At 41.2% G+C, this 15,654-nt stretch overlaps 1 protein-coding gene across 3 annotated transcripts in view; it reads right to left on the bottom strand.

Annotated features, from left to right (window-relative positions):
• Window positions 1-4,651: 4,651 nt before the first annotated feature.
• The window catches only part of LOC121298283 (protein CBFA2T2-like), a 28,248-nt gene continuing 17,245 nt past the window's right edge, over window positions 4,652-15,654 (bottom strand). For all 3 annotated transcript variants that reach the window (XM_041225323.1, XM_041225324.1, XM_041225325.1), the window contains exons 2-11: window positions 13,373-13,516; window positions 12,767-13,008; window positions 12,100-12,189; window positions 10,275-10,456; window positions 9,890-10,143; window positions 9,005-9,090; window positions 8,199-8,379; window positions 6,765-6,821; window positions 6,050-6,240; window positions 4,652-5,894 (exon numbers count right to left, since the gene is read on the bottom strand). In XM_041225323.1, the coding sequence (XP_041081257.1) occupies window positions 5,607-5,894; window positions 6,050-6,240; window positions 6,765-6,821; window positions 8,199-8,379; window positions 9,005-9,090; window positions 9,890-10,143; window positions 10,275-10,456; window positions 12,100-12,189; window positions 12,767-13,008; window positions 13,373-13,516 (1,715 nt within the window). In that variant the 3' untranslated portion in view covers window positions 4,652-5,606. The remainder of the gene's footprint in view (window positions 5,895-6,049; window positions 6,241-6,764; window positions 6,822-8,198; window positions 8,380-9,004; window positions 9,091-9,889; window positions 10,144-10,274; window positions 10,457-12,099; window positions 12,190-12,766; window positions 13,009-13,372; window positions 13,517-15,654) is intronic.

The raw sequence follows: 15,654 nt of genomic DNA, 5'->3' as shown, positions 1-15,654 counted from the left end.
ATACAGACGATTTGATCTTCAGAGTCTTCAGCTGAGATTGAAGTGAAACAGTATTCGTGATGCTCTGGGAAAGTAATAATCTGTTTTATATCAGTAAATATAACGTATTCAAATAACAGCTTGCGTATTTCATTGCAGCGCTGCCTGTTACTGATATTGCTTGTTAAGTGACAGTATGTGACAGCAAGGCCAGCGCTAGGATCTTCCATCTCAGGTTTGTTCCCTAATTAACATCTTTACAGTCCAAATGCATGAATCATGTGAAAGAAAAAGTGTGTGCAGCATATGGCAGGTTGTCCCTAATATATGCTTGTGTATGCATTGTACAAGATTCTAGCGAGTGCCTTCAGCAAATAGCACAATGCTTTTTTTTTTTTTTTTCAGGACCAAAGTGGAATATCTTGAAAAGATATTCCATTAAATTTCGATAACACTATTCTAAATCTTGCACAATGCTGCCACCTATTGGAGACTTACATCATTACTGATCATATATTAATGTAACATTGATGATTTATAGCACCCATCAGTGCTGCATGGATGCTGATTACAGTAACCTGATGTAGTCCTTGATCTGCTTAAAAAGTTAATGTAACACTCCAGCAAGTGCCACCAAGCGTGGTAAAGCCCATGACTTTGTTAAGTCAAACTGACAATAGTGTCTAGCACTTAAAGCTGCTGTATTCCACAACTAATTTCAGTTTAAAACCATGTCTGTTTATTACATTATTTAAAAATGTGCCTTTGGCTGACTATTAAAACTATGCTGAAAGTATGCAGTCCTATGTGACTTCGAGAAAAAGAGTCATGCTCAGAATACTATCTGCAGCAATAGGTGGTTATAAATGACACCTGTGCCAATCGTACATTACTGACCAAAACTAACCCAAGAGACAAATACAACTGTGTGATAATATATTCTGACCCATATATATTATTCTATTTATATTCAGTGTCTGAAACATGAGGTGTGGTAACAACAGGTAACAATTAAAGACAATATTCAACGTTGATAGATTATGTTTTGTTGGACCTTTATTATCAACTTTTAAGTGAAGCAACTGTGAGTGTGCCCTTTCTGGTCTGTGAGTTTGCCCTTTCTGGTCTTCTTTCTAAAGATCATAATGTAGTATTGTGTTCCCAAACACAGTCTAATCACAGAGAGTGCATACAAACAGCCTGTAAATAACGCGTGGGTTAAGAATAGGATAGGATCACAGAATGAAATACTGCAGGGAGATGGCTTTAAAGTATTTCACTAGCTTATTTTTCAGAATTTCCTTTTTGTGTGTTGATTTCCATTCTGGCGTTAATAACGTGTTTTTGGAACATGTTGTGACACACAGAGGAGAGCAGTTGCATTATCCTTCATGATATAAACACACTGTTTACTTTGTAATACAGGAATACTGGGTGAAGGTAGCAATTATAATTTTCAAAAGGGTCCGAAAATGTACTGATAATAAAACCTAAAAACACAGTGTAAACCTCCAAAGATATTGAAAGTATTCAAGCATTGGTGGTTTTCCAGCCAATCAGGATGCAGGAAGTGTAATTTAGCTGCAAGACCCCTCACTATGGGCAGTAGGGACCTGTATAAGTGGCAATGCAAACCATGTTGGGTTTGATCCAATTTCGAATGTGTTGAAACCCCAGTAATGACACACAACTAATTCTTAGTCCTGTTATCAAACAAAAAATAAACAGGATCAAAATGATGTGATTGTGAAAAAGCAGCACAAATTGTATCATCTATCATTCATAGGGCCTCAATTAAATTAAAGTTTACGTCACCCCCATAGTTCTACATTACAATGGCTATGGTAGTGCCATAGTTTTGATTGAATCCAGGCCTAGTCTATAGAATGCTATAAAGCATTGTTGCAGCAGGGGAGAATCTGCGAACACATTTGTACTCTCCAATTACAGCAGGATGATCAAGTTACATCTACACCTATTTCAAAGCACAACTATGTGTTTGTATTCATTTTGCACATTTACAAACAAACCAATTCAAGTGCAACAGACTGTGACATGCATATGCCAGTTAATAATACATGACTGAAATTGCAACAAATGGGACAATGGCATTCAGCCGAGTTCCCATCCTACGTATTTCACATATAAACATCAATTTCAAATAGATTCAAATGGAGAATGCAGCAGATGCGGTAGATGCAGAGGAGACATGTTAGAAGCTAAATGTCTTACATTCTGCAAAGTTATCGAGAAGCCATATAATATATATATATATATATATATATATATATATATATATATATATATATATATATATATATATATAGAGAGAGAGAGAGAGAGAGAGAGAGAGAGAGAGAGAGAGAGAGAGAGAGAGAGCGAGAGAGAGAGAGAGAGAGAGAGAGAGGGAGAGAGAGAGAGAGAGAGAGCGAGAGGGAGAGAGAGAGAGAGAGAGAGCGAGAGGGGGAGAGAGAGAGAGAGAGAGCAATTTCACAAATGAAATATTACAAGGTGATAATGTTTAATGATGGCAATCACATTAAAGAGTGGATGCAATGTTGGAAAAAATTTATAATGAGCGAAATTCGATGCACATGATTCGATTCACAAGGAAAAAATAAGAACGTGGCAACAGACAAGTTCATTTCTGTTAATATCTTCTATCCCTTAACAGTTCCAACTTCCCAGGGTTTTGGTATGTTTAACATACCTTTGTCAAGGGAAAGTGTGTTTGAAAACAAACAATTAAGGTTCTAGAGGCTTTTGCTGCCATGGTAACTACACTCATTACTCAGACATTCAAATATTCTAGATGCATAATTGTAACTATACTGTACCGTAACTACATTAATACTCATAAAAATGGTTTTGCATTATACATATACTATGACCTATAAATATTAAACAAACAACAATGCACTGAACTCAGACATACTAAAGGAAACTTAATTGAATGTAATTTTATTTTAGTATCTCTATGTACTATATATATATATATATATATATATATATATATATATATATATATATATATATATATAATATTATATTATACAATTATGCACAAACATGTTAATGAAAACAGTTGCATTAAACCAAGACAGCTGAAAATGACAGCAACTTCTAGTTCTGACCAACTACAAAACTTTATAATGTAAACCTCAATAACTACTGCGTATGACCAGCTAGAAACCAATGAAAACAGTCGTAAGAGACTACTCAAGCAGCAGCCTGGACCTTCTTGAAACACAATAACGGAATTGCTGAAAATGCGTTCATTCAATTTGTAGACATCACTTATTCAGTTCCCAGGAGTCTGTTTTCAGTAATGATGTTAAAATGCTTTAAAAGAGGAGTAATTAACAGGTCATTAACAGGACCCAGATGGACAGAGGCCAGCAGGACATTTCTGAAGATTTTAATAGCAGGATGGTGAAGGGAATAACCCATTATTATTATTATTATTTTTGTTTTGTTTTAATTAAATTAATTTAATCAGACAGTTGCCTCCGGGTTTAACTAAATCTGTTTTTTATTGGTGTGATTAATCCACTATCCCTGATCAAAAGCTCAACTAATGAAGCAGCTCCTTTTCAATACATTATTGCCAGTCTTCAGTCTGGCAACATATTAACAGATGGGCAGCCCAGCTTCCAATCCCAGCAAACTTGCTTTTACTCAGCTTCCACTTGTATCTTCTTGTTCTTCTCTTTGTACTAAATGTGAGATTGTGTAAATGAGACTGTGTGGTCCAGTGGTTAAAGCAAAGGGGCTTGTAACCAGAGGGTCCCTGGTTTAAATCCTGGTTCACTCACTGTGTGACCCTAAGCACAGTGTGACACTTAATCTCCTTGTCTTATTTCTTTCAGGTGACATGCTGTTGTAAATGACTCCAGCTGATGCATAGTTCACCCACCTTAGTCTCTGTAAGTTGCCTTGGATAAAGGAGTCTGCTAAACAAACTAATAACAGTGTCTTGGGTTGACTTTATCTAGAAAATGTCATGCTGATTTTACAAAACTAGAACCCATCAACTAAGTAATACTACCCCAGTTCTCCTAAGAACTCTCAAGGTGTTTGTTTCTCAGTTTGTAACTTTTACATATTTTTTCTACCTTTCAAAAAAAAATGGAGTTAATTAAATGCTTTGGAAATATGTCCCTTTGTCTCTTCTAATCCATGTTCACTTTTATCATACACCTGGCCAGAGCAATGCAGGCTGGAGCTGACTGTGGTGATTTTCAACTGATCATGCAGAGAAACTGCACGTTAGGTATTTACTGGAAGTGTAAATTTAGCAACTGACTACAAATTAGTGCATCTTCTTGCACTTGTTTATAAAAACTTGCCTTACCTGCTGTCTCTTTCCACAGGTAGTTGCAACGGTAACCTATACAAGCTTACAAACACAGAAAGAAAAGGAATTCATCTATTTTATTAGGTTTCTCTTAGTGTTTTGAACTCAGCTCTACTGAGAGTTATGGATGATGTGCCTATTAACACATTAAGTCTATCTGTTGGCTCCGCCATCAAAAGTGTTGGCTTATGTACCGAATGCTTCTTTGCACCCAGCAGAGAGTTGATTAAAATGTTATCTATCTTTGTCAGCCAGATAATCACAGCACACTGATATTAATCTAAACCTGCCATATGTCACATGAAGTCTGGTTTTAAGATGCTACACTTTCGGTCCCTGTAATAAGAACACAATGAGCTTCTGGATCTCCATCTCACCTCATTGTTCATCTTCTTAGCAGAAAGAGACGGTGGCTGCCAAGTTCCTTCTAAAGGGGTTCTTATTTTTCTTTTTACACAAAACACACACACAGGTTTGTGAGGACTTTGCATTGCCGCCAATATACCGTAGATTTATTGTTCTGAAGTCTGGGCTAAGAATACTCCTGCATTGAAAGTTTATTTTTGAAGTTTTTTTTTTTTTGTTTTTTTTTTTCAGATGTTTAAACATATGTTCTTATAAGGTAGGCTTTGGCAAGATATCAAACACACACACACACACACCTTGAGAATCTTAGTTTAAGTATTCAAGCTCCCACATACACACACAAAACATTTCTTTTTTCATTTATTTAAATGATTTAACATATACAATATACTCCTGAGATGCCAACAGAACTGTAGGACAGTGAAAGAAAAGAAAAACAACAAATAATAAGCCAGCGGCTTCAAGAAGGAATTGCAGTGCAGCAGTTCTGGACTAATTCTTAGAAGACATCAACAGCCAATCTGGATTCTCACCAGCAGAGGCTTGCAACTCCTAACTCTGCTTCAATCCGGAGTCCAGACGGAAGGTAGAGAACCAACTATTCCAAATTAGAAGGGATTGTCCATTTCACCTCCAATTCCACATCAGCTATGATTATTTAACATGGGATTGGGAATTGAAGGAAAGAAGGTCCATGTTTTTTTTTTTTTTTTTTAGTATTACAATACTACAATAGAGGGAATGGAAACCTTTCAATATGTCCCAACTAAAACCCAAGAAAGTGTCTCTCTTTTTAGGTGTGGATGATTGGTTGCTTCAAAGGGATTCTGTCTGTGTCATTGACAATATACAGTTGAAAAGTTAATGGCTTTGAAAAACACCCTCCAGTTCTCCACGGAGGGTCTTAGTGTCCATTGGTCTCCACGGCTGAGACAGAGGCTGGTGTCGATGACCTGGAGGCGGTCGTGGTGATCTTCTCCAGTGCTGGGCTGGCTGTAGCCACGCTGTCTGGGAACTTGCCCGCTGCCCTGCCTGGCACTGCGGATGGGGGTTTGGGTTGTGCCTGGAGTCCTGGGCGGCAGATCAGGTGGTGCCTCTCCCAGTCCTTGTGCTGACAGAACGAGCCGCAGTAGCGGGCCGCGTTGCAGCCGCTGCAGGTTTCACTGGCTTTGCGACCGCAGTTCCAGCAGCTCTGAAAACACAACAACGAAAACTATGTCAGTCTGTACCCCTTTCAGGAAAGTTTAAAAAACCTTTACTCTTACTCACCATATAGAGACAGAGGGCTAGTTAGTGCATTTTTTTTCACAGTGCAGCACGAAAATCTAGTTCAGACAGAACACCCACCTCGCTGGAGTCTTCCTGCTCGTTGATGACCTGGATGGCGTCCTTGGTGGCCTGGCGCTTGGCCTCTGCCAGGGTCTTCTCCATCCTGGCTCTCTCCACCGTGACCAGCTCGAGGGCCTTCTGCTCTGCCTCTGCCACGGCTTTCTGCACCTCGCCCATGGCCTGCCTCTTCACCTCATTCACCGCCTCCTCTACACAGGGAGAAACTACCGTCAGGACCAGCTGGTGCGATACACTGAGCTTATTCCCCTCCCCATGACATTTTGGCCAGATTTAGAAAACTTTTGCTTGATTTAAAAAAAATAACAACTGTGGAATAAAACTCAAAATAACACATTCATTTTTAGTCGCTTCTTTCCAGTTTTAAATAAGCAGGAGTTCACACTTGTCTACCCTGCTTTAGTTATTTCATAGACAAACCCTGTGCACTCAAAGCATCTGATATAATCCCAGGGAATTTTAGTCCTGGTTGCCTATTTTAATTAAGTCTCCTTCTGTCATGTTTTTTATTATAGGAGATGTAGACACTCTCATTTTATTATACAAAGGCCCCTTTCTGAGTTTGGCTTGAAAAGGGCTTTAGCGGTCAGAGGCACTCGGCAGGGAGCCACGGCAGTTGACTAATCCATGTCTGATTTATTTGTATTATTTCTCTTTTCTGGGAATGTTAATCCTGAACAATACAGCAGCTATATGCCGCAATTTACATTCTTACCAGCTTTTCTCCAGATCTCATCTGGAACGTAACCAGACCGGGGTGTGAGCTGAGAATCTGTGAAGAGAGAACACACACTTTAGACAGACTGCACATTCCTGTTCTTGCTCTTTAGTCCTGTTGCAACACCTTTTTTTGAAAAACACTATTTTGTTAGTCTTGAATATTTGTGTCGTGTTACATTGCACATTATTAATCACTTCTCCATGATGACCACTAGAGGGCCCATCCTGTCTTGAGCTGGAGGCAGCAGAGGATGGAAGTCAATCATTTTAACAAAACCATTTTTTTTTTTTTTTTTTACAAAACAATAAACGTGGATCTGTATCAAGGTATTTAATGATGAACTATTTTTTTTTAAAAGAAATGAAGGATGTAGAATTTAATTTATAATTAAATAGAAATAGAGGCAGTTTTAGGAACACTTAGCCCATGCAATTGCATGGGGCCCCAGGCAGCATGGAGTTCGTTGTCGTGGCTCAGTATTAAATGTATATTCACCTCAAGTCTGCACCAGAATGAATGACTTCTCATTCACCGTTCTTTTTTATCTACACATTGTGTAAGGGTTTAAAGCAGTGCGCAAGTTTGTCAGTATGTGCTGCGTCATTACTCACAATTTAAGCGAACAATGGTATGACATTTAAACATGAACTAATTTTGACACGCTGAAAAAGTTTGCTTGCGCGCACTGGCAGTGCTGCAAATGTGAGGGGAACACACGCGTAGGGTTGCGTGTTTGAATGAACCTGGACATACATTAAAATAAATGCCTTTCCAGTCGATGTATCGCCCTCCCCTCTTGCGATGCTTGACTAGATCTACGATTGAAATCTTCTGAACCTGAATCCTAACCTCAACATTACTGACTTGCGCCAGCTTTTGACTGTGCCTGTCGCAGTAGTGTCAGGGGAGAGAAGCTTTTCTTGCCTGAACATGAAATTAATTTAAAAATAAAAACAAAAAAAACAAAAAAACTATTTACGTTCTACAATGCTGCAGGTATGTTCGGCTAGAATTGAAGGCTGTCGCTCAGAAAGCAGGAACGTTTCCTTTCTAACTGTCTCTGACTTTTTTTTTTTGTTTGTTTTTGCGATTGGTTTAATAAAATGCAATAATTTTAAAGCGTCACTGTTGCCCTGTTTGAAACTCATGGTATCATAGCGCAATATTACTGGTAAAAATAGGGGCCTCAGAATCAAGCTTTGCAAGGGGCCACCGTGGGACAAATTGCACACCGAAGAGGGGATGTCCAATCAGGATCCTGGAGGCCCATTTCACTCCAGGTTTAACAGGTAAAATGATACAATTAACAACTTCAGGGTCTGGATTGAGGTTTAATTGGTTCAATTAAAGAATTTGGAACACAGACCAGGAGTGGAAGGTTCAGCTTGGGACAGCCCTGAAATAGGACAGTGTTTTTGTGGACCTTACCGCTGTCTCCCCCCCCGCGGGGGCTGCTCTGCTTGGAGGGGGCGCTCTTCCTCGCCTCCTCGTGCTCACTGGAACGCCTCCTCCAGTAGTGCATCTCCTCGCGGTCCGCCTCCTGGCAGCGGCGCAGCACTGCGATGGAGCGTCGCGTCTTCTCCACCATGTCAACGATGCAGTTCAGCACCTGTATATGAGTGACACAGCGAGGGCCGTCAGTCACAGGAAGATACACAGTGACTGGCAGACAGCCTAAAGCAAAACACACAAGACATTAATCACAGCAAGAAAGATGTGGAGTCTGATTTTTAAAGCTATACTGATGTGTTCTGGAGCTGTGCTTTGAGAGAATCCCCCCCCCCCCCTCCCGCCATTAGGAGTTCAAAATGGTCTTTAATTTATTTATTTTTGTGATACAGGTTTTGTGTTTGTACGGATAATATAACTCAAAGCTTTCCACAGTCTTTGACACCTTCACGACCTTTGAAAAAAAAAATCTGGTCAAAATTGTAGACACAGAAACTAAGAACAGATGAAGTTAGTAATAGACACAGATAGCATTAGATAACGTGAAATAGCTTTGCGTTAACGTACAAGATACTGTAACCTACCCTTCAGCAAGTATTTGTTACAAAAACTAGTTTGCAAAACTCAAGTGCGTGTTTAACACAGCATGTGGGAAAAAACAACAACAAAAAAAAACATGCAAGGTTGCATGGTAACAAGTGAAAAAACAAGCAGTCATTAAGGGGTTAAATTAAATTTTGCACTCCTCCTCCTGTCCTGCCCTTGGTGAAAACAACAGGCCTTACATGATCGAGGTGTCTCCACTCGTCCGCCCACTCTCGCTCTGTCAGCCTGTGGTCCATTGGCTCTTCGCGATAGCCCCCGTTTGTGCCTGAATAAAAACAAGAAAATGTGGAAAAAAAAGTGTTAAAACTCAGTTAAATAACCAGAAAACTCTGCACCCTCAGGAGGAGTGATGCTGATTCACGATATCTGTGTCGGCCCCCCCTGGGTCTGGGCTCAAAACTGCTCGGCTATACTGTCTGCTACTGTGGCTGCACAGTGCAGCCAATTACCCTGCACAGTATAACTCAATTATGGACCCACACAAGGACTGCAGCTTTCCAGGAGGTCTTGATGAAGGACAGACGTTGAACAGCACAGAATGTGTTGGACTATTAACATCTGGAAGTCAGCTGGCATAATTTCCTTTTGAAAGCAGCAGCCTGGACGACATTGCGTCAGGGAGTCGCCAGGGCTGGAGAATGGCAGCCAAGTCTAAGCAGCAGCCTGGGCTGATAAGTGGATGCGACGCTATGCTTGAAGATTTTTAATGAAAACAGCTGAAATCTGGGTTTCGTCCACTCATTCCCGAGATGAGGTTTCTAACGGCAGCAGACTCGAATGCTTTCGATCACAAAGCCCTTTTTTAAAACTAGTAAATGCGTTACTACCCATTCACCTACTGTGAAGCTGTTTTTCTACGAGCCAGAGTAGAAATTAAATATGTTCTCATTTTGTTTGGACGCATGAGATTTATAAAATATCCATCCCTTGATTTATCAACTTCAGTAATGACTTACTAGGCTTACTAACTAAATATACTTTAACTACTGCAACCACTCCTAAAGGCTCTGAAGCAAGATCCCCTTTTTCAGGGCTTGAAATCCCACATTCCCCTTCCCTCTTACCCAGATGCCGTGGCCGCTCTTTGGCGTCTCTGACTTCTAGGAGGCGCTGGGGGTCCCGGTAGTTGTGTGGGCCAGTGACATCCTCCAGGGCGTAGTGCTGTAGGGGGGGAGGGGTGGGGTGGTGCTGAGTGCTCAGTGGGAGGGACACTGGCAGGGCAGGGCTGTGGCGGGGGGCAGGGCTGATTGTGCAGATGCGTTTGGCTGGGGGCTCCATGGCAACAGGTACTCGCTCATGAAACCCGTTCTCTTTACCTCTGAACAAGAAACAAAAACCCACTGTTAACACCAGGCTTCACCTGACACGAGATTTAATTCCTTACACGATTTTAAAACGGCTGTTTCTAATGGCAGTAATATCCAGTGGAGCAGTGGGATCTGGTCTCACCTGTCAGGGCTGCGTCTCTTGCCATTCTCGTTGGTCTCCAGCAGCAGCTCCGAGGAGTCAGGGGGGGAGGCCATAGTGGTGCTGAGCAGCAGGTGCTCGTGCTGGGACAAGTACTGTGCTGGGGTCTGTTTGGCAGCCCGGGCACAGTGCAGGAGCTCCCTCTGCAGGAGGGGCAGGTTAGCCTGCAGGTGGAAACACACAGGAGTGAATCTCTTGGATCATGCCAGCCAAATCGGATTCTGCATTCATTCCAGCGGTGTATGACACTAGGCTTAGTTTACTGCACCCCGAAGAAATTGTAAGAAAAATGAATATTGTTAGTAATACCAGCAACATCCAATTTATAAAGGAAATAATTATGTTTAGGGATCTGCTAAATTTAAGTCACATATCCACCCTCACCGTTTATCCGCCATGATCAAGCTCTTCAGCAACGTTAGTTTATTATTGAACAGAGAAGATTAGTTTCAGAGATTGAGATCCCAACAACGTTTTCGCGTTGTATGTGCTCCGTGCGCTCCCATTGCTGTTAGTGTCACATGAGCTGTTCAATGTGTTGATGTGTAAAAAAATCCTGTTTGCCTGCGGAGGGGGGGTGCATCAACTTTAACCTCGGTCTCGATCTCCTGCCTGTCATTCAGCAGTGAATGCACGCACCCACGCGGCAGACTGCTACTCTGTCACATTAATACCCTGTATCTATCTAAACAAGGGATTTAGGGGAACTCCATAATAAAAGCTCAATCTCAGAACAATACTTGTGTGAATATAGTAATTGCTCCAGCTGTGTATAATGGGATTTAAAACAGGATTAATTTATCCGCCTTTTTACATATACGCCCTTACTCTGGTCCCACCACAGTCTGATATGTGACAGATTACTGTAAATTAAATGTATGATTCACATCTAAAACCACATCTGTCTGATCTCTAAAATAAAGTGCTTACAGTTCTTTCCTCTGGCACATTGCAGATAGGATTATTAAAAGGTTTGGTTCTGGACGATTTAGATGGCGTGCTTTTCTCTTCACGCCTCCACAATGTTTTAGGTTAAATTATGAATCCATAAACCACACTGCATGCAAGATTCCTGAGGGAACAGCCACTGTGCTTTCAAGCAACTCATTAATTCTGTTCACATAAAGTATCATTGGTGGGTTGTTGTTTTTTTTATTCTCTTCCAGCTTCAACTTGACATACTGCAGGCTTGAGCTGAGAGGATACGGATGCTGGCATAATGAAAAGCAGGCCCCAGTGTGCATAATTACACCCACTTCCTCGCTCTCCAGTTAATGCCTCCTTGCATATGCCGCCTGTCATTTAGCCATCATCCGCGGGCGGAAGAAAGTTTTAAGGCGCCCTCGGAGCTGAATGCATGCATTAATGCAATATGGATCCCACATGGCGTTGTGCCCTCTTAAAGAAAACAACAGCTTTATAGTAATGTTTCACACTTCCGAGCTTTTGGAGCAAGCCGCTGAGAAGGGGCTTCACACTGGAATGCAGAGCAGGATTCTAATAAATAACGCACTGAATCAAAAGACAGTGTACATCAGTGCAGCAGACAGTCTAACCAGTGTGGGTTTCGTGGCATCAGTCCTAAATATAAATATTGAGCTATGTTTCCATGTATCTGAGCAAGTAGCTGAATTTAACAGATAGCCATTAATCTGTGCATCTCTGAGAATATTATATCCTTGGTGGGTTTAACATTTACTAACTACCATTCCTTGGGCTTGTAACCCAATCGGTGCATTTCTTTTTAGCTGCTGGTTTTGTTCTGTTAGTTTGGCTTCAAGGTCCCCCCTATAGAGCAGAGCTGTACCTTTAAAAAGGGGATCACAAAGGGCCGGAGTGGAAAATTGGTTGCTTCTTGAAGTCTGCCGTGGAATTCTTCTATCGTAACCGTGGAATTCTACAGGGAGGCGGCACAAAAACAACGTTCAGTGTAATGTGACACATTTCTACAAACTAAACAATATGCCTTGGATTAGTATGCGTTAGCCGACAAACACGATCAGATGAAGCACTGCTGAAGAAGTAAACACAACACAGCAGCCTTGTTTTAGATAAAATGAAAAAATAATAATCTTAGATAATTATACTGTCCCACTGGCAGTACTTCTTTTTCTTGTTTTTTGTTTATTTTAAATCAAAAGAATCATTATGTGGGATATAATAACCTTAGTAATAGTATTTGTTTGCTGTTTAAGGCAAGTCCTGAGTAACATTCATTACAAAACTGCAAGCAACATACATTTTTCTAACACAGGTCTGTACAAAACTTGTGTGGAATTCAAATAATACAGCTCCAATATTAAAAATCAAAATTAAACACATAACATTAACTGCAGTTATTCAATTTGCATTCTTTAATGATTTAGCAGTTTGGTGTAAACGTTGCACTGGACAAAAACTATTTGACCAGTTTCTACTCATTACTATTGTTGAACAGAAGTGCCCATCCAGGGGGCTGGAAGGCCTGTGCTCACCACGAGTGCCAGCACCAGGTTACGGACGCTCTCGCCGATCTCTGGTGAGATGTCGTTGCCAAACTGCTGCAGCGTGGTGAGGAAGCGTTTCAGCTTGCTCAGCTGCCGGGCTCCGCAGGTGGCAGGGAGCTGTTGATTGGCCAGGGAGGAGGAGGAAGAGGATGAAGGTCCATTACTGAATCTCTGAGGAGGGGAGGGGACTCCGTTCAGCGTGGGAGGGGAGTGGTTGATCCCATTGGTCACTGCCAGGAACAAAGCAAATGGTGAACGAATATAGAATTCAACCATGCAAAACACAAAAAAATATTTATTTATCATCTCGATAAGGAAGTCTGCAATGGGTTTCAGCTATACACTGGTTTTTACATATTTCCATATTGAAAAATACATTTAAACTCAAACCAAAAATGAATGTCATGCCTTGTGGCTAGATCACATTTACATTTGTAGCAAGACTACATTAAATATAGCATTTCTTTAATTATGTTTTTTTAATCAATGCCCTGTAGAATTCCGCTGCAATACTTTCATTGTTAACTGAAAGGGCACCAAGTAGTAAAATAACCCTTTGCAGAGCACCACACGATCAGTCCCTGAAATACTTACGTGCTGTTGAGGAGAAGGACGCTGGCCTGGGCCCACTGGGGTTAATGGGTGGTAGGGGTGGCATTGCGGAGGGTATGGATCTGGAGTGGACTTTGACCTCCACAGGAGAACCAGGCATTGCAGGGTTCTTTTTCTCTCCACTGTCTGTGAGAGAGCAGAGCAAGGGCTCTGGTTAACCCTGGTATCAATCTTTGAAATCAAAGCAGGAGACACACAAGCAGACTGTAAACTAGCCCTGACCTCTGCACTACACTGGTTATTTTATTCAAACCAACATCGAAATATTATTCATCTGTGCGATTTTATTCTATTATATCCAACGCTTGTGTGAATTAATTCACAATACAGTATTTTACATTTCTATATAGGACACATTCATTTACAGACAGTGAAAAACAATCATAACAATCAAAACAAACGTTTTGCCCATAGGATAATTACAGCATTATTAGGCACAATATGATCATTTGGTTTGCCACCTTGGTGTAATTTCTCACACAAACACACACTCAATGCAAACACTGAAATCTCAACACACTGAAATTGAAGGGGCCAGAAATGTCACATGTCTACAACAGGGTTGCAGCAAAGACAGGTGAAGACCGAGTCCAGACTGGCAATGAAGAAATGCTGCTCTGAGTTTAGTGAATCATGTAACAGGCAGCGAGCAAACAGTGGCACTAAAACAATCAGCTTGAAGGAGCTCCAGCTATTGTCCCATAAAGACTGCCTCATCCTTTTTGCAGCAGAAGCCCCTTATAGTCAAAATCAAGACCCTTCATGTAGCAGTGATTGTGTAAAATACACCTGCTTTCTGAAACAGCCAGATGCTGTCTTGCCCTGTACACAAGAAATGCACTGCAAATGTTCTTAGATAAGTGCTAATGAAGTGACCCATTGTATGAATACAGGCCTCTATAGAGTATTGCTTAAGATGAGGGGTTAATAACAGGGCAGTCAGTCTGGTCTTGGTTTAAAAATACTGCGACTGATACACTAAAAATACTAGGAATACACTTTTCTTAGCAGCACATTATCTTACAGAAACGCAATCCTTCCTTTAATATCCTTTTCTAAACAACTGATTGAATATGAAGTAACAGATGCACTACAGCATTTCCACCACACTGTTGCAGATACGCAGATCTTATCCTTCCTACTAAGCAATTCAGAATTCAGTGACATACGGTTCGAAAAAATCATTAGGTATTGAGGAGAAGCTGACAGCACAAGACATGCACAGCATTTGCACAGACCTTTTACAGGTACATTTTAAAACACATAAGCTTCACACAGATGGTCTGCCATTTCAATTCAGCCACTGAAAAATGGTAAAGGTTTGCATCCTAGTGGTTCTCTCCTCTTCTCTTCACATAGATGAATCACTAAGATTAAAAAACAATGCAATGATCTAATCAGATCCAGCTACAGTCATCCTTTACCTATATATTAATTCTGCACACAATAAAATCCAATGCAATATGGTCCACTTGGCTTGTAAATCTCTAGATAGCGAAATCTACCCAGGTGATTAGGTCATTAAAAAGGACCCCAATGTCACAACAGATTATTATTTTAACTTTTTTCTCTTGGCATTACAGGCTCAACTGCCCATTACACGATTCAAATGTTCCTTCACAATAGAAGTGCCCCACTGCACCTGTCCTTCAGGTCTCCTTGACCCTCTACGGGGAACGTTCTGCATTCGCTCCCTCTCGCTGGCGAGAGCCGCTTGTTCCTCGTGCTGGCCTGTCTCGGAGGGGGTTGTCTGCCCGTGCGTTTCAAAAGTTGAGTGGCGGTGGACATTGTGCCTCTGCGTGGCACGAGGAGAATTTTGACAGCTTTCCGGCTCGTCCATCTGCATCCCAGCTCGTTTGCAATTGCTGGCTCTTGCCTTTTCACAGTCATGTGGAGTGTACTGCACTGGAGCCAGAGGGTTTCCTCCCATCTTCCCACCTGCTTTGCATTTCAGATAGGGCAGTGCTGCAGAGTCTGCCGTGTCAGTTTTCATACACAACTGACTGTTTGGGTACATGACTGAAGTTGACTTCAGAGTGTACTCAACAGCAATAACAAGGAGTGCAAACAGTAGAATTACTAAAGGGAAGTATTCTCTAGCAATCCATGAACGCTGTCATTACGCTGAAATGGAATAATATCCATGAGTATGATTTAAATAAATGCTGCCAACTATGAGAGACTAACTGGGTCCACCTTGGATAAATATTGATTTAGAATAGCATGTTTACCAATCTAGCCAGCTCCTCTGCACACCAGCTGTT

Source organism: Polyodon spathula, chromosome 23 (genome assembly GCF_017654505.1).
Source record: "Polyodon spathula isolate WHYD16114869_AA chromosome 23, ASM1765450v1, whole genome shotgun sequence".
Classification (NCBI taxonomy): domain Eukaryota; kingdom Metazoa; phylum Chordata; class Actinopteri; order Acipenseriformes; family Polyodontidae; genus Polyodon; species Polyodon spathula.
The sequence above is the reverse complement of the archived record's forward strand: the minus strand, read 5'-3'. Positions and strand labels throughout refer to the sequence as shown.